The sequence below is a fragment of the Tigriopus californicus genome, chromosome 3, assembly GCF_007210705.1.
Source record: "Tigriopus californicus strain San Diego chromosome 3, Tcal_SD_v2.1, whole genome shotgun sequence".
NCBI classification, from domain to species: domain Eukaryota; kingdom Metazoa; phylum Arthropoda; class Copepoda; order Harpacticoida; family Harpacticidae; genus Tigriopus; species Tigriopus californicus.
Genome location: NC_081442.1, coordinates 10,627,516 through 10,645,506, shown reverse-complemented (window position 1 = coordinate 10,645,506; position 17,991 = coordinate 10,627,516). Strand labels below are relative to the sequence as shown.

Below are 17,991 nucleotides of genomic sequence, written 5' to 3'. Positions count from 1 at the left end.
TTGTTCAATTTGCTTCCCTCAAATATTTGTAGGGTGTGTGAAGAAAAACTAAATAATTTAATTGTGCTTTAGAGTGTGTAGGTTTTAATCCTATGGGAGGATTCAAGTCAAACTGGGACAAGTTTTCGACAATAATTCTTCATCAGCCTTTAATCCAAGGGCTGATCAGATCCGCCAACTCTTAATTCGTTGGTCGATCAGACATTATGTGAGCTTTAGAAATCAGAATTAGACAAGTTCAATCCTAAATATATGAATATAAGGTTAAGTATAGTGAAAAAGCTTTTTTTTTTTAATAAGGAAGTTCCCAAAAAAAATAAATGATAAGCTGGCGTCATATGGCACCAATAGCATAAGTCAGCGCTTTCTCCGTTATGGAAGTAAAACCTAACGGATTGATGAAAACAAACGTTGACGCGTATCAATGGTTCCTCACAAAGACAATATATGCACGTGTTATTTAATCTTCAGCTTATAAAGCTTAGACTCAAGGGCAAACCCTGCTAGCTCTAATTCGTTAGCGCATCCATACAGAAATAACGTTAAACTGGTATCTTAGATATTATATCTTAAAACTGCTGGCTTTCCATTCCCATTCATGGTACGGAAATCCAACACACACACACACATAAAGAACCATTTTTTCACATTCCGGCTGTACAATCCACGTCGTACTGAGTAAGTGGGGTACAGCGTTAGTTGAGTTGGGCATCGCTACGATCGCTACGTCCGTCTACGTAGGCACTCGAGGGAGAACAACAAATAGCATCTATTGGACACTCAACCTCATCGTGCTCTTGTCTATTGAAGGCTCGAAGCTCCATCCCCTTATTACTCGACCCCACCAAGGTTCCGCTATGGCCTCCGATCCCGTGTTCGGACTGGCCCTGGCCCTCCTTCAGTTCCTGGGTTCCACCCTCTATCAGTTGACTTGTCTGAGTTTGGCCCTAGGCTTGGGTGGCCTCGTCCTCCTTCTCCTTTTGGGCACCTTCCTCGGCCTCAAATTCCGCGTCCTCGGCCTCAAATCCCAGCCCATCAACCCTGACCACGTCACCATTGGTCAGCATTCATCATCAGGGCCATAATAGAATAGTAATATAGTAACTGATGGGAATTTGATTGCAGGGTTCTTTCACCCGTACTGTAATGCGGGCGGCGGAGGTGAACGGGTCCTGTGGGTGGCCATTCGAGCCTTACAGAAGCGATTTCCCGTGGCCAAATTCTTGGTGTATACGGGCGATTTGGATGCGGCGCCCGACCAAATCATCAGCCAAGCCTGCCAACGCTTTAACATTCCCGGATTGAACCCGGAAAGTATCGAATTTGTGTATTTGCATCGCAGAGCTTGGGTGGAGGCCGTGAATTGGCCCATGTTCACCTTGTTCGGACAAAGTCTCGGCTCATTGAGTCTAGGTAAGAACGAACGGTTGATGCTACAAAATGACATGAAAGTCTGTCTCTCATGTCGATAACACAAAATTCTTTATTTATTTTACAATAACCGGCATTAGACTCAATGATATTGTTGACTCGGCTTTGTCACGGGTGATCATTGGGTCATCCACCTTCAATATATACGTATACAATCCAATTGGGAGAAACTTTACTGGGACCGTAACTGTCTTTTTTACATAAGGTTTGTTCATATTTTTTTATGGTAGGTTTGGAAGCTTTGGACAAGGCTGTGCCGGATATATTCCTGGATACCATGGGTTACGCCTTCACTTTGCCGTTGTTCAAGTACTTCGGAGGCTGCAAAGTCGGTTGCTACGTCCATTATCCGACCATCAGTACGGATATGTTGGGGCAAGTTCAGGCCCGCCAAGTCAGCCATAACAATCGCCAATACATTGCCAAAAGCCGGATGGCGTCCTCGGGCAAAGTATTATATTACCGGGTATGCATCCATGGTCAATTTTGAGCCATCTTCTTACTTTCTATCTCCTCTATGCTGAATTTGGACTTGGATTTCAGATGTTTTCTTGGTTGTATGGATGGGCTGGCCGTCAGTCGGATGTGGTCATGGTGAATTCCTCGTGGACTGAGGAACATATCAACGACATTTGGCAAGCCAATCATGTCCAACGGGTTTACCCGCCGTGTGATATTGATGTATTCCGACAGATCCCTCGACGTTCGAATCCGGATGGAATCCAAACCCTCGTTTCGTTAGGACAATTTAGGCCGGAAAAGGACCACCCTTTGCAGATCCGGTCCATGGCCAAAATCCGGGACAAGCTATTAAGACGAGAAGATCGTTCGAATGAAGAGAATGAAAAAGCCTGGGAAAAGGTAGAGTGGACTCTGAAATTGGAGACTTAGTTGACATGTCAATTTTTTATGTTTGGTTCATATTTGTTGCTTGTAGCTTAAATTAGTTTTGATCGGAGGATGTCGGAACGACGAGGACGAGGCTCGGGTCCAAGATTTGAAGGATCTATGCAAACATTTGGCTGTGGATGAAAATGTGGAGTTCAAAGTGAATCTGCCTTACGACAAATTAAAAGAGGAAATGGGCCAAGGCTTGATTGGGCTCCACACAATGTGGAACGAGCACTTTGGGATTGGTATGGTTCTCTCAGTTTTCTGCTTTTATCTAGCAATTGTAATATCACTTAAAATATCTATAGCCGTGGTGGAGATGCTAGCATCGGGGTTAATAACCTTAGCTCATCGATCGGGCGGTCCCTTAATGGATATTGTGAATGAATCTCCGGACTCGGCCAGAAATGGTTTTCTTGCCATTCATGAAGCCGAATATGCCGAGACCGTCCTGTCCATTTTGGAAATGAATGAGTCCGAAACGGACTCCATCCGAGAGCGAGCTAAATCGAGTGTCCAGCGTTTCTCTGAGGCTCAATTCGAGTCGGCCTTTATTCGTGCCACTGAAACTGTGATTTCGAGTTGTGTAAAGCAATGACTTGAAACTCGTGTTTGCCATGTGAAACACGCATTGTACGGTTTGCTTTGTTGTTTTCGTTATGAAATGAATTTATCTTGTTTGCTCAAGATGGATGAGTTGCTGTGATTTTTTCCACCGCATAGGGCCTAGCATAAACATTGACACCCTTAAATACCTCACGTATGTCAATTAGTTATTGAACTTTAAATGCTACTCCTCGTGCACCAAAAGTTGATTAATCCTTGATGAGGCTTGAATCGATGTTTGGCCATCGAAGATGCCGTAACTAGCAATAAAGTGAAAGAAACTAACATCAACCTTGCTTTTATTCTTTTTTAACTCGTGTTCCATGAGTCATGAGGACTGCTTTTCAATCTGACTGACTCTGAATCCAAACTCTTCTGTCCTATTCAAATTCAAATCAAAAACAAAAGCAAAGAGTATTGCGAATCCAATTCTGAGATTTTTTTGCTGAATTCAACTATAATTTGATTCTTGTTTTGCTTAATCCAACTCAAATCAAATTTGATTCACCCAATTGACTTAGTATTAGGGATCACATTACTTGTAGTGGTCAGAAATTCCATAAAAAACGAACCAACAAATAAACAATTTGATCCCCACTGCTATATGTATATAGCTATAACAAATGAGCAATTTTCAACTACTTTTTAGAAAATAATATTTCTTTTTGCTACTTAAATAATATGATAGAGCAAGTTTTGTATCTGGTTTTTTGGTACCTCTTCTGGTTCGAAAAGTACGTCAGTGACCTCCCAAAGTTTGTGCTGACATCATGAGACAGCTACTACTTCAATGTCTCAATAGGAGTGCAGTTTTTGCAACATTGTCTTCAGTACCATTTACTTTGTTTTTAATTATATGTCAAAGGTTGGAGCTGGCCACGCTTTGACACTACTGCAAAATCTTTGACTATGATTGAATTTGATTTATTGAAAAATGATTTATGCCTAACGCAAGNCATTGTACGGTTTGCTTTGTTGTTTTCGTTATGAAATGAATTTATCTTTTTTTGCTCAAGATGGATGAGTTGCTGTGATTTTTTCCACCGCATAGGGCCTAGCATAAACATTGGCACCCTTAAATACCTCACGTATGTCAATTAGTTATTGAACTTTAATTGCTACTCCTCGTGCACCAAAAGTGGATTAATCCTTGATGAGGCTTGAATCGATGTTTGGCCATCGAAGATGCCGTAACTAGCAATCAAGTGAAAGAAACCAACATCAACCTTGCTTTTATTCTTTTTTAACTCATGTTCCACGGTTAGTCCACTAAACAAAATGCCATTAACAAGACTAGCGAGTAAGCCGTGCACACCAACTTGAAAAGCATGTAAAAGTCGCTTCCAGTGTAGAGGGTGTAGCAGCGGTTGCTCAATCACCAACACAAGATAGTTATATTTTTTGCTGAGGTGTTTGCTCAAATGCTAAGACTTCCATTTGTGTTTTTCCCTTGTGAGAGGAGCAGCGAGAGCAACTTTCTGACAAAACCGTATTTTTGCAACTACCTCAGATTAGTATGTCAAACAACTTAAAGTACGGCAAAAAGTATCATTGTAAACAACTATTTAGAAGATGTTTACTTTTCAGGATCAGAATTGATCATACTTGCAATCAGCATTAGTCCTTTTCATTCGCCTCAGCCATAGATTTCTAGACGGTGTTCTAAGCTTTTCTTGTCACCCTGTGCACTTGGAGAAAAGTACTTGATTAAGGATTGAGAAAGATAGCTTTTCCGCAATGACTTGAAAATTGACGAATTTAACTTTTAAATCACCGATGCCCATCAATGGCGCCTTGTATCCTAAAAGAAAAGCCGATTTTGCTTTATTGATGTCAAAGTTGAAATAATTTAGAAAATCGCCTTTGGGCTAACTGTAAACTTTGCATGTCACTAGGTTTGCAGCTTAGCTTAGAATTTATAACTTTGCCATATTAAAAAAAAAAAACAATAATGTGAACATGTTGAAAAAGATCGCAAATTTTCATTCAAATGTGTTCGGCCTCTTTTAAACTGAATTCTTATAAAAACGAAAATTCTTTGCTTTATGGCTCAAGAATAGGGAGGCGCAAAAAAAAAGCCAAAGCCTTTCAGAGACAAAAAGGTGCAAAAAAGCTTAAAAATAGAAAAAAAGGTGTAAAAAGGCTGAAAGTTTAAGGGCGGCTTTACACTACGATGGAAAATCAGGATTGAATCCGGTTTGAGGATAGAAGTAGGACTAGTACTGGGGCGAGTCCAGACTCGAGTCCGAATCCTTTCTAAATCACTCAAGTCCAGATCTGTGAAAAAAAGATCCCATTCTTTGGTTTAAATTTTGGAACATGAGTCTTTTTGTTCGACTTGAGTACAATGAAAGACTCGAGTCCTCTGCTGGACTCGCCCCAGCACTAGTACTACTTCCATCCTCAAACCGTATTATTCAATCTTGCTTTTCCATCGTAGTGTAAAGCCGCCCTAAGAAAAGGTACAAATAAGATCAGCAATGAAGGCTAGTGCACCCCAGCTTACTCACTAGACATACTAGACATAGACTCACTTCCATCCACCAACGCAGTATTACCAGTAAAGCAATCCATGTACAACGGGCCTTCTTGTTTGAGCGTCTATTGGAGTGGTTACCAGAGTTGGAGTAAGAGAACATTAAAATGACGATGGTATTTCCCTAAAACTAATATATATCTCTTTATGTTCAGAAGAACCTAATCCCTAAAAGCTAGCTATTGATATGGGGTCTCGTTCATTTCTATGACAGAAACTTGGCTTCGAGCAAGGGTCTTAGATGTAGAACTAGCCATGGTTGGTTTAGATTCAGTTCGATGCAATAGAATACGCCCCGGCAATCCCATGTTTTCGCCTGGGGATGCATATATACAATTAGAAATGATTAAATCACAAGTCATGTTCCAATGTCTAAAGGAAAAGTGCTTTAAAGGCCTCCTTTTTGTTCTGTCAGCTCTTTCTTGTCAATTTTCCGATTCACAGTAAGGGATTGGCTGGGGCAATTGAGTCGAAGGTTTTCTTCGTAGGGGACTTCAATTAGATGAATGATTAATGTCAGGTTCTCTTGCTCAACCTTTATTTACCATAATATTTTAGCACATGTTCCAATCTCTTCTCCTTAGACAAATGCTAGTAAAGTTGAATCGAGTGGTCTTCAACAACACTCGAATCTAGAACCTTGAGGACCTCCAGGATTTTTTTCCAAAAATCTCAAAAATTGCTCCGGTTGGGCTAAATCCATGGCTTTTAGTGTATCGAACAAGTACCCTATCAAATAGACAGATCCTTAGACACCTGAACCAAACCCAATCTTGAGAAATGAAAAGATTTAGCATCCAGTGATTGTTTATGAAAGACGGCAAGTATTATTTATTCCCATCGGTATTTCTAGACATCACTCTCCAATGCTCTCCACACCACATTGCACATCTCCTTGATGATAGCTTGCTCCGAAGAGTACTCTTGAAGGTCCGCAGTGTTGGCTTGTTCGAAGACAGTAAACACCTCCAAAGCTTTCTCAGAGGACTCGGTCAGTTGTTGCTCCCGGACATTGATCTTCTCCATGGTGTCCGAAGAGCAATTGGACGCCGAAGTATCGTGGAGACTAGAGCCTGAAACGAGAAATTGAGCACCTTTTTTTTAAACCCCGAACCACCGACCCCAACTACCGAGACTGGCATCGTCTGCCAAGCCAAAACGAATTGGACTTTTGGCATGGCAAGTGCATACATAATCAGCCGACCCTCCCTGAAGTTTGAGCTTTAACGAGCGATTTGCACGCTGCATTATTTTCTAGCGAGATCTTTCATTTCCCAAACTCAGGTTTTAAGACGGGGATTGATGGCTGAAATAGTGGGCAGATCTTTCATCAATCGCCAGTATGGTCATGTATGAAAATGGAAATCAAAAGTTTTTACCTCCATGCCATTACTGCAGTGTAGTGTATACTATTTTTGCCAGTCATTTGAGAATCGCACCGTGGCCAATAATTCTGAAAGGGGAATGGCTGTTGCTGTAGCATTAGCAGCGTTGGAGGTTGATATTTGAGATGAAGTGAGATTGGAGAAATCATTGATGGATGGAAGCTTCAGAGGGAAGTGTATGAAGTATGAACCGCTTTCTTTGCCATTGCCAGGACCAGCAGGGGAGCAGAAATTTCTAAATAATTAGTCCCGCCATTGGTAACTGTTAGGCTAATAATGGCCAAACAAATCCCCCACCAAAGTTTTGCATTTTGTCTAGGTAAGCTTTTTGAAGACTTCTTATATCAATGATAAATATTCTTTTTAAATATGATTTAAAAACACTTACTCGACGAAAGGAATAAAACGAGTTCGTGGAGCAATTCATAAAGCTTATTTTCTTTTGGTTCACATTAACGTTGCCACAATGATAAACGATTTTTGATCTATCTCCATTGATATTTCTTAATTATCAGGACAACAAATAAATCTCCTCTCCATAACTTTCATGTTTGCCGAATGACGCTCTCTGGATATTGCCATTTCTAACAGATTTCGTCATTATACTCCATCGTCAATATATGTTGTTTTGTCCTGAGGTATAAAAGCTATGGGAAGTGTGTTTGTCAATAAAAATAACAATTTTTCGATTTGCCCCTCTATTGTAAACAACCTAACTGGAGTTTGTCGCCCTCTATGACAAGGGTCTGGTGGAGTTTTTTGTCAAATGTGGACGAATGTGCCCACAAATGATACAAGAACTCAAAAGTGAAAATGCTCTCCCATACATATGAGATAACTTGTCTCCCACAATCTTTTTTTTACGATCGACCTACACGCAAATGTAAGTTTATACGGGTCATAACTTAATCTTCGACCCATAGCTTTATCATGGTAGCCTTAACCTAGTATAAGTAAATTCCTGGCAAGGTACCTTCTTCCGATGATGAGGATGTGGCAGTGGACATTGGACCACTCCCACCATCACTCAATGATGACGGGGCCCCTTTGGCTTTGACTCCAGGATTGTTGGCCGAGCTTCCATTAGGGTATACAATATTTGGTGGCAAAGGCTGGTCAATGAGCTTATGACAATGTGGACATGGTAAAAGCGTGTTGGTTCGCTCCTCATCCAAATACAGACAAAGATCCTTTAACTCTGCATTGTCATTCATCAACCTCTTCTGATGCTCCTCCAAACGCTTCAATTTGCCTTGGTAACTTGAGACCTAGGGGTGAAAAAGGAGAAGGGAATTTTAAAATCGCCGCTCTTGTGATTCATTCCCTTTGATGGTCAAGTCTCAAGACGGATCTGGAGATGAGGCGAACTGATCCGGCAATTAGATAATAACTAGCTACGCCGCCACACTCATTTGTCATCTATCTAACTTTCCAAGTTTCCAAGCAGTCAGATGACAGGCGTTTCATCTAAATTCGGCTCCTTGGCGGCTCTGATTGAACACCGAACAAGATTTCCCAATGAAAGATCCCCAAACACAAATCCAGTTGCTCGCTTTCTATGATATCGTTGTTCAGAAAATTTCAAAGTCATCCTCCGGTTAACTTATGTAATTGGCACGCAAGAATGGAAACGTTACGGTATTATTTTCTTGGCATTGGAATGTCCGTTTTGAACCAATTTAAGCCCTTCTTTAAGACTAGTAAACACAATGCCTTTCGTAACATTATGATTTGCGGAACTGACTTTGTACCACGTGGCATGAGATATGCGCTTCACACGGAAATTGAATTTTGCCTTAATGATGGATTTTAGAAACCCCTATGGAACGGAAATGATTCTACAAATAGCAACAGAAATCAAATTCTACCAACCAAAAAAGTGCACTTCTCCGACTTTCTTTTTCACGCTGCTTCATATTTTACTGCGTTTACAACGGGGATTAAGAAATGAATGCCTTATAATGATTCCAGATGATTCTACTTCTATTTTGATGTCGCCTGAGAATCCCTATGCTTGTTACAATCTTCAAAATGTAAAGGAGCATAGCAAAAATGGGAGTGCACATTTAGGGTGACAGCTATGTATTTGAAGGCTTTAAAAAGTGCAAATTTTCTTATTTGTTAGTGTTTCAACATGAAAGTTTTATCAAATGATCAGCAAAGCTTGCATCCTAATTTATTGTAACGTCTTATTCGACGCACACTTGGTCCCACGGTCAAACATGGGTCAACAATTTGAGGCTGTTGATATTGATATAGGGTTTGACCCCAATCGTGGTTTCCAATTTGGACTAATTACAAAAGTTCTTGCGGTTGACGCTTGAAACAGAAAGTGGCCTCATTGCCTTGTTCCAGAAGTGTTCAAATGAGATTTTGCACCCATTATAACCTTCCCAATTGCTCTTTGTTCGTGTGACTGAACGATGACAAAGGCGCCTTCATAAGCCACTTGTTGAATTAGACTAGAATTTGAAGCCATAAAGTCCCATTGCAAAATTTTCGAATGTGCCCTACCACATAGTTTTCACCGTGTAAATTTTTGCCCGTTGAATATCTATCAACTTGTGTCCGTTTCTGCAAACCAAAGAGTGCACTTTACTATTTGTTACTCTGCATTATTTTGTCTGTTTTATCTTTTTGTTAAGACATGAATACGCAAAGATTCGATGAGTTTACCCACGAATTTCTAGAAATATGGACTGTGAACGAGCTTCTCGGCAAATCGGTCTGCTTTTTTAAAAACATCACTGAGCCACTTTTTGAATTAAAGTAATAAAATAAGGAATGCAGATCTTTTCAATTAAAAACAGGTCATTTCTATATCATCTACTGGTAAAGTGGTTGGTTTCAAAGTTATGTTGTCAAAAGCTTATGGAGCTGACCAAGAGCTGGCCTAAAATTTGAATTCGATATTGTTTTCTACATAGCTTTTGACATATCTCCTGAGCTCCCTCAGCATAACTTTGGATTCAAACTTGGCCAAGTTCATCTATTGAACAATATCTTGTGGTCATATGAAGTGGTCATTTGGCTATCAAGTCTTATTTGCTATTCAAAGATTTCCTTGTTTTTCTCTTGGCAAGTCTTTCAGTGTTCTAAAAAAGTATCTTGTCAAGGGCATGAGAAACCATAATAATGTAAGAATCTAGACAATGCACGGTTATCAATCACTCATTGGACTTTCAGATCTATCTCATGATTTCTTACTAAAACTTCATTCATTCACATATTCCACACTCAATTATCTCTCAAACGATGATCAATCAGTTTCCAAGTTTCCAGCGGAGGAACCAAAAAAGGACGGTTTGGGTATCTCGTATATACTTTTAGGGGGTGTTGGTTCTTTTTCTCCCGTTCATTCGTCGTCCAATCTATTTGAAACTTACCTCTTGTCTCATGACTTTGGCCGTGTATCTGCCGAATTTCTGCCACTCTCTGGCCAATCGTTTGCCTTTCTGTCGATCGTCATCGAGGAAACAACATAAATCCCGGAGCTCCTGATTATCTTGTGACAATCGTTGATTCTGCTCCCTCAACAGGGCAATCGATTTGAGACAACGGTCTAATTGGGCCCGCAAATCAACGGCGGATTCCGTCATTGTTTGTCCAATGCTATTTGAAACGATTCACACGTTGGCCACCAGATCTTGCATCAACTCAAAACCACTTCTGAGGGGAACAATGAACGCCAAGCCAAACTATTTTCACTCGGCACGAATAAACAATTGAGATCGAGCCATAGAGATCAGAAGAAACCCGATTCCCAAGGCAAAAATGCACGTGTTCATAAATCAGGTGACCCTCACGATTGCCCTCGCTCATTCACAATTCACACAATGCCACTACACACATCCGGACTCACAAATGCTCTTGGACACACTTGAGACCAAGGTCCTTCTACGCTCACTGTCAATTATCAACGCGAAGGATGGATAGGATCACGATTTTTATTATGAATTTTGGACGCTCCGCGATGCGCGCCCAAAATCTTTCAAAATAGAACTAACTGGCACAGAGATCCTTACTAGGGGGATTGCTGGAGGACTCCAGCATTCTCTGCGTTGTCGTCGTCCTCGTCGTCGTCGTCATCGTCTTCCAAGATTTCAAGCGCGTTTTTTCTCGATTGTCGAGACCAAAAGGGGAACGAGTCGAGGAAACATTTGGAGTGAAAAGGTAAATGGACAACTTATGGGTGAAAGGAGATAAGAAATGTTGTAAGGCAGAGCCCGCTAATGAGGTTGATCAGGTTTATTGAGCAGGTACTTACGGGTTATATCAAAGATGCAGGGCAATTGTGATAGCAATCATAGTTGCATGTAATAGTGATGAAAGTCTACTTGTAAAAAAAAAAATCTCTTTCAAGTTTCTGAAATTGCCAAAGTGGCAATATAACTTTGCATTAAAACGAGAAAAGTATTCTTGCAAAGATTGTTCAAAACAGGCAAAAGGACGTAGAATGCCTAAAATATCGTGTGACACATATGTGGTAAAACTGTTTGTTGAAAATAGTCAAAAAAAAATAGTCTGCCACAAACATTTAAACGATAATGTGAAAGCAAACGGCTGTCTATTTTTGCCTAGGCCAGGTTGCCAGTATTTCAAGAAGCTTTAAATGATAAACTTACAACATAATTAACAAATGAATGAAACTTATGTACCAGATCAATACTGAATTGGACCTGATTTATTTATCCTTGACTTCATAGTTTTGTGTGGTAAATTAACTTTTGAAGTAAAATCCTATTTGTTACAGTGAGATATTTTGTCAAAAACAGAAACTCAAACATGGCACAAAAGCTTAGTACATCAGAAAGAAGTTACAAGTTAGAAATATCATGAATCGAACCATTATAATAAGAAGAGGGCAAAAAATAATGCAATTTTCTAATTATTTAGTGGTTACAAAAATGCGAATCCGTTTTCCAACCATGCTCCTGAGTCATAAGTGGTTCAAGACCAACGGCGTGTGTGACAGAGAGAGAGAGAGAGGAAGAGACCGTGTGTGGTGGTGTCGAAGGACCCTGGTGACTGGGTGTGATAGGTGTTCACCGTGTGCACCCTGAGTAGCCGGGAACTCGACTCCCTTCGCCGTCAGCCAAGCGGGACATATCTTTCCAACGACCGTTACAGGTGGTAGGTGGAAAATAAAATTGGTCGTTTCATACACTGTATCATCAGACAATACTAGGAATGTTTGGCACCGGACAATAGTCTCATATTTGCAGAAGGGACGCCCTGTAAACAATGAATAGCTGTTGAGCTAAGCTTAACTCTAATATTGGGAATGAGGGGAATAAGAATGGCAAAGATCAAGTAAATAGTGGCGAGTGTTAGGTAATTGACGACATTGCCTGGAATGTGAGTTTTTCAAAAAATGCAGACTCCATGACATTCAAAAAAGTTTGAGGCAAATATGATCCAACTGACGTAGATTCATAAAATATTATTTTAAAACTGCTTTTAAACTGGAGCTCATTCGATCATGTTTTTTATGTTTTAATTACAAATCAAAAATCGTACGAGCTCTGTGAAATTAAAACAAAACAAAGGCCCTGTCGAACAATGGATGTTTTCTCATGACTTGCCACAAGTTACATTGCATTTATTGTTTGTTATAGCTTACTATTTTTGGTACTTCTCAATATTCATTTAAGGTCCACAACTTTCCAACTCATGGCCATTACCAGATTAGCAAATGAGATCAAGTGAGTGAATACTAAAAGAGTTTCCTAATCTAGATTTGGATCGAAAATGGGCTTGCTTTGTGCCTGACTGAGAAAACTATAGATGGTAACAAAATATTTTAATTAATACACCCAGATCGGTGAGTTAATCATGATTGTATTTATAACCAATTAGATTGGAAGTGAGAGTCATTGGAATTACCGCAACAATCCAAATAAAGGTAAATGTAAAGACATTAAGTGTTGATTGTCAAAAAATGAAGAAAAATGTCAGAAAAGAAAGTTGAGAATGATAACTTTTACAATGGTTCTCTTCGTTTGAAAACTTTATATTCTCTGACATTTTTAAAGACGCAGATCAAGTAATCCCTAATTGCAAACAAAAAATTCAGGTAGACGAAGTGAGAACCCCAATGTCGGAACGGAGCTCAACTTATATTTCATCCTGTCTCTTATTATTCAATAGAAATGCCCATAAAATCAAGAGCCTTTTTTCTCAAAATTTGAGTTCCAAACGAATTTGTTGTGGCAATTATGCAAACAATTTCGTAGTTAAAACATTCTTTCTTGGTAAAATAATAGACTCTGAGATACAAAATAAGCCTTCTTCAGTAGAGATCATCATAGAATTGAACTGCAAATTAGGACTCGGGTGTTTTTAATGAAATAGAAAATAATAAAAAAATCATTTGAAAGAATTAGAATATACCTTTCCACTCTCTCAATCAATTTCATACCTTTTCCACGGCAAACTTTGATCTAATCTTTGAAGTTCTTTTCTTAAGTGTCTGACCACAGTGGTAAAAATACCCTTTAAAGTTTTAATGGAAATTCCCAAGCACTTTTTTGCATTTTTCTCCCTCAGAAAATCATGAGAAACAATTTTGATTTTATAGCTTTATGAAATTCTAGTCCATATAAAAAACTTATATACCTAAAATCATTATAAAAAATAAAATTTTCAAAAACCTACCCAATGTTAGTTGGGAGCACATTTAGTTAGCTCTTGAATATTAATTATGAAATCATCTATTACACCGCTTCTTATTTACATGGAATCTAGTGGTTCAAATTTCATCGTTTTTAGCCCCGAAATTCCCGGTTATATGTTAATTCAATTTCCGAAAGAATTAATATAAATTTTCAATATCACAAATACAAAAGAATATTTTTCCTCTTCTTACATAGTCTCACAATAGCTAAAAATGCTATATAATGTCACTTAAAACACACTAAAAGTGTAATCTTTGAAAATGTGTTTTACAATCACCATGGGTACATTTACTTGAATTTTGAAGACAATATATACAACAAACAATGTTATAGATTTTGTCGTTTCTTGAAGACTGTTGAAACTGATTGAAAATAGCTTCTTTAATGTTTCATTAATATTTGTGAAATTTTCACTGACCAGTCAACTAAATGTACCTTATGTACCTTGGACGCTTTTAAAAATGAATTTGCAAAAATCTGCCTTTTTGAGGGTTTTAGATATGGTTGTGCAAGGTTTTAACTTAATTTGAAATTATGCAAGAAATGGAAAAATAATCATTCATTTTTGTGATAATGAAAATCGATATTAATTCTTTGAGAAATGGAATTAACATATAACCGGGGCATTTTGGGGCTAAAAACGATGAAATTTGGACCACCAAATCCGATGTAACTAAGTAGCGGTGAAATAGATGATATTGTAAATTACATTCAAGAGCTAACTAAGTGTGCCCCTAATTTACATTGAGAAGGTTTTTGAAAAGTTTAGTTTTTATCATGTTTTTAGGTATGTAAGTTTTTTATGTGAACTAGAATTCCATAAAATAATAAAGTTAAAGTTGTTCCCTATGACTTTTTGGGGTAGAAAAATGCCAATTTGTGTTTGGGAATTTCTCTGGAAACTTGATGGGGCTTTTTGAACACCATGTGACACAGGTCAGGCTACGGATCATCCTCTCTTGTCTCAACTTTGTTTTTGCAATCTCTTTAGCATCCCACATGAGTGCATCTAATGGGACTTGGGTCAATTTAATATCCAATTCAAGCCGAGATTGAACAATATGACACATCTAGTCTTCGAATCAATTACAAACTCTCTCTTTCCGCCTTCTTTCATTAGTGTTATCAATACAATCAGGAGAGGCAATCAGTTGCTTTTTTCTTGCCCAGGTGCATTCAGGTTCAGGTCTTTTTCTTTCGCGGTAGGAACATATTTAAAGTCAAGCAGTCTGATGGAACGGTTTGGACATTTGAAAGATACGAGAGCACCAAAGAATAACAAAGCATCTGATTTCTCCAGGATAGCCTGATCGCGCACGACGTGGACATAAACATCTTTCAAATTGACAAAAGAGCATTTTACCTCGCTAGGGCTTCTTAGGATCCAACCGAGCTGATTGGTTCATTAACACGAACTCCTTTACGTTCACTTGGCAAACACTTTTGGGGCTCCTCTTTTTCATGACCTTCTTGAATTAAGACAAATGGCCAGGATTTGAAAAGAGATCACAAAGGTTAGTAGTCAACATGTTTGATTTTGAGGGTGTACGAGTATCTAGAAAACAATAACAAAATGTTGTTGAGGGCCGTGAGCTTTTCAAAACCCTTTTATTGAAGATTCCAGAAGACCGTCATGAAAAACAAAAACATTATCCTATCCTATGAAATATAAATACGTTCATTTACACAATGGCACTTACTTGTCCGCTTAAAAAGGTAAGGAAGACATGGTGAGAAACTCACTACAATTCACAGATTGTCAAAATTATTCTAAGAAAATCCTCGTTTTATCGTGGTAAAAGTGCAAGTGTTATTAGGGACGGCAAAATTTTGTATCTTTCAAATTCTGCCAAAACCTTGCAAATCGCAGATTTTTCTGCTAAGTTATCCCATCTGCAAATTTTGCAATCTTATTAGCAATATCTAATATCACTTATCAGTTTTAGCCATTTCAGCGGCAAATGTCAAGATTTCCGCAATTTATGAAAATTTTCACAACTTTTGGTATTTTGGGAGGGAAAAGGGGAAGGGTTGAATCGTTAAAGTAAACTCCTGATTTTTGCCCAGATATTTATGGCGCGAAAGTTTATTAAAGTACAAAATAGGTACGACAGAGCTTTCCTTTTCCCTTACATTTTGTTTGATATGAAGGCAAATTATCCCTTACCGCTCTCCTATTCTGGTTGATGTTATATTTTGGCAATCTATTTTCAATTTGTGGTCAATAAATGTCACATTTACGTGCAACCTTATAATGGGCCAAGTTAAATTGATAATATTTATTACATCAATATAATTAATTATTTATTAGATATTATAGCTAACTTGATAAAGATATCTATTCACGACTTAACAATGTAATTTTTGGCCCAAAGGACAAGCATCAGTTTAATCTGTAACAGGAGCTCCTTGCCGTTCCAGTTTTGTGGCTCTCCCCGATATACTCCTAGGTGTTATAGGTGTCTAGAGGATCGATCTTAACTCTGACAAAGAACGATAATTACATACATACATAACCTATTAAGTCATAAGCCACACAAAACCATGAGCAAGCGATGCTCGAGAGTGTTTTCCATAGGCCCACTTTGAGGCCTGGCAAGTTGTTACCATGTGAAACGCTCGGACCATATGAATGAACGTTGAACCGATGTACCCTAATACACACGTGTGTATAGTACGTAGACGCGGGCATAGTGAAAACATACAGAAACGAAAAGAGAAGAGGGAGAGAGAAAGAGAAAGAGAGAGAGCAAGAAAAAGTGAAGAAGTGGCGTGATCGGTACAGCTGACGTGAAAGAGGAGCAGAGTTGCTTAATGCTTTGTGCTTGCGTTATTCTGAAGTGATCCTCGGTCCATTCGTCTGTTCTAGTCTGACGAGGCGAGTTGCTTCCTTGTTGGTGTTTGGTACGGATTTCTTGCTACATCTTAAAGGTACGAACAGTATAAACACATCCGTTGGTATAATAAGCTTAGATTTGAGAGAGGTTAATTCTGCCGTCTTCCCGTAGGATCCAAATGGCGCCAAACGCAACTAGTCAAGAAACTCTGGCGGCAGAAACCGCTGAAGAATGCTTCTCTGGTGGGCCCTTACCCTTGGGTGATGAGAGCATTCGCGTGGAGGATAAGATCTACTCGGCCAAGGCCTTGGCTGATCTCCATCCCGGGGGTCCTTTGTTTGTCAAATCATTTGCCGGACGAGATGCCTCGCATGCCTTCTTGTCATACCATCGGCGACAATTTCCACATTCCAGAGTTAAGGAAGCGTTGGAAAAAGTGGATCCCAATGTGAAAGTGGATCCTCATGCTCAAGATGACTTTCTGGAGCTTTGTGAGCGAGTTGATAAGGTAAGGGCATTGAATTGAATTTGTCTTAATTGGAGTTGGAGCTACCTGAAAACTGATTATAAGGCAAATTATATTGACCTATTAGGGTCGGGCATGTAATTGAAATTGTCGTGAACACTCTTTTTGATTATGTTATTGACCATTTTCAATTATATATGTCTCTCAAACAATAATGTAAGAGTGGCCTTATTCCCATGTTAAAGTCGAATGAAAATCAGTTAAAATAAGATATGCTTGATTAGATGTATGAAAATCCAATGAAATTGATTTGGCGTAAAATTCCAATCATGTTTGATAACATTACGATGTATGTAATTGCGATTTGTTACGTTTCCGTCGTCCAGTAAAAACGAGCTGGATCTTGAAAATCTTCCTATGACAACATTCATTACTTATCATGTGTTGGTTAATATCTTTCAAGAGGATAAAAAAGGATCTATTCTTGAGAACAATCAAAACTTTAATTTGAACTTAGGTTACTTCCTTCTTGAGGAACGCATTTTGTGTAGTCCGCCAAATTGCCTTGTCACCTTACAATTTTCCATTCTTTTTAGATTGAACAATATCGTAGGCTTGTCAATTATATCTTTAGACCAACAAGTATTGGTCTCTTTTATTGTTGCTTTTTGCATCTTTTGTGTTTGTGAGGCAGCATCATCCTTAGACTTTTGGTCACCACTAAATGTAACTGCCAAATCAAATAAGGGAATACTTTTTTCTTTCGTAGGTTTTACCAAGAATGCAATCCTTCGCTCCATGGTCATACTACCTGAAAGCCTCCTTCATCATGGGCGTAGCCTTGAGCCTTGAGTTCTATATGCATTACACAAGCAACTATCGATGGTACATCAGCGCTCTATGTGGATGGTTCTTTGCCCTAATCGGTCTTAATATTCAGCACGATGCCAACCATGGCGCCCTCTCACGTCGCCCATGGGTTAATAGGTTTTGGGGACTGTCCCAGAACTGGATTGGGGGGTCAACCATCTCCTGGATTCACCAACATGTTGTCCAACATCACATCCATACCAATGAAATCAAATTGGATCCAGACATTGAAGGCCGATTCGTTGTCCGCTTGAACCCGCGGAAACCTGTTCTGAAGTGGCACTTTTTGCAA

The 17,991-nt window shown here is 39.0% G+C and overlaps 3 protein-coding genes across 4 annotated transcripts in view; 2 read left to right on the top strand and 1 right to left on the bottom strand.

The window, feature by feature from the left end:
• Nucleotides 1-748: 748 nt before the first annotated feature.
• LOC131878101 (GDP-Man:Man(3)GlcNAc(2)-PP-Dol alpha-1,2-mannosyltransferase-like) lies at nt 749-3,943 on the top strand. Of its 2 annotated transcripts, XM_059224002.1 has the most exons (7): nt 749-1,059; nt 1,126-1,413; nt 1,662-1,897; nt 1,975-2,292; nt 2,369-2,567; nt 2,631-2,950; nt 3,884-3,943. In XM_059224002.1, the coding sequence occupies exons 1-6, from the start codon at nt 858-860 to the stop codon at nt 2,918-2,920; spliced, it is 1,533 nt and encodes a 510-aa protein (XP_059079985.1). In that variant the 5' UTR covers nt 749-857; the 3' UTR covers nt 2,921-2,950; nt 3,884-3,943. The 2 variants fall into 2 exon arrangements, with proteins under 2 accessions (XP_059079985.1, XP_059079984.1); XM_059224001.1 differs by lacking the exon at nt 3,884-3,943 and having other exon boundaries at nt 750-1,059; nt 2,631-3,009.
• A 2,087-nt stretch (nt 3,944-6,030) lies between these two features.
• On the bottom strand, nt 6,031-10,875 carry LOC131878102 (coiled-coil domain-containing protein 85C-A-like). Its single transcript, XM_059224003.1, has 3 exons — nt 10,236-10,875; nt 7,823-8,117; nt 6,031-6,537 (listed from the first exon to the last, which is right to left on the bottom strand). The coding sequence occupies exons 1-3, from the start codon at nt 10,446-10,448 to the stop codon at nt 6,314-6,316; spliced, it is 732 nt and encodes a 243-aa protein (XP_059079986.1). The 5' UTR covers nt 10,449-10,875; the 3' UTR covers nt 6,031-6,313.
• A 5,384-nt stretch (nt 10,876-16,259) lies between these two features.
• LOC131878140 (uncharacterized) overlaps nt 16,260-17,991 on the top strand; it is a 2,381-nt gene continuing 649 nt past the window's right edge. Inside the window, exons 1-3 of the mRNA XM_059224039.1 lie at nt 16,260-16,457; nt 16,535-16,871; nt 17,599-17,987. Of these exons, the coding sequence (XP_059080022.1) occupies nt 16,542-16,871; nt 17,599-17,987 (719 nt within the window). The 5' untranslated portion in view covers nt 16,260-16,457; nt 16,535-16,541. The remainder of the gene's footprint in view (nt 16,458-16,534; nt 16,872-17,598; nt 17,988-17,991) is intronic.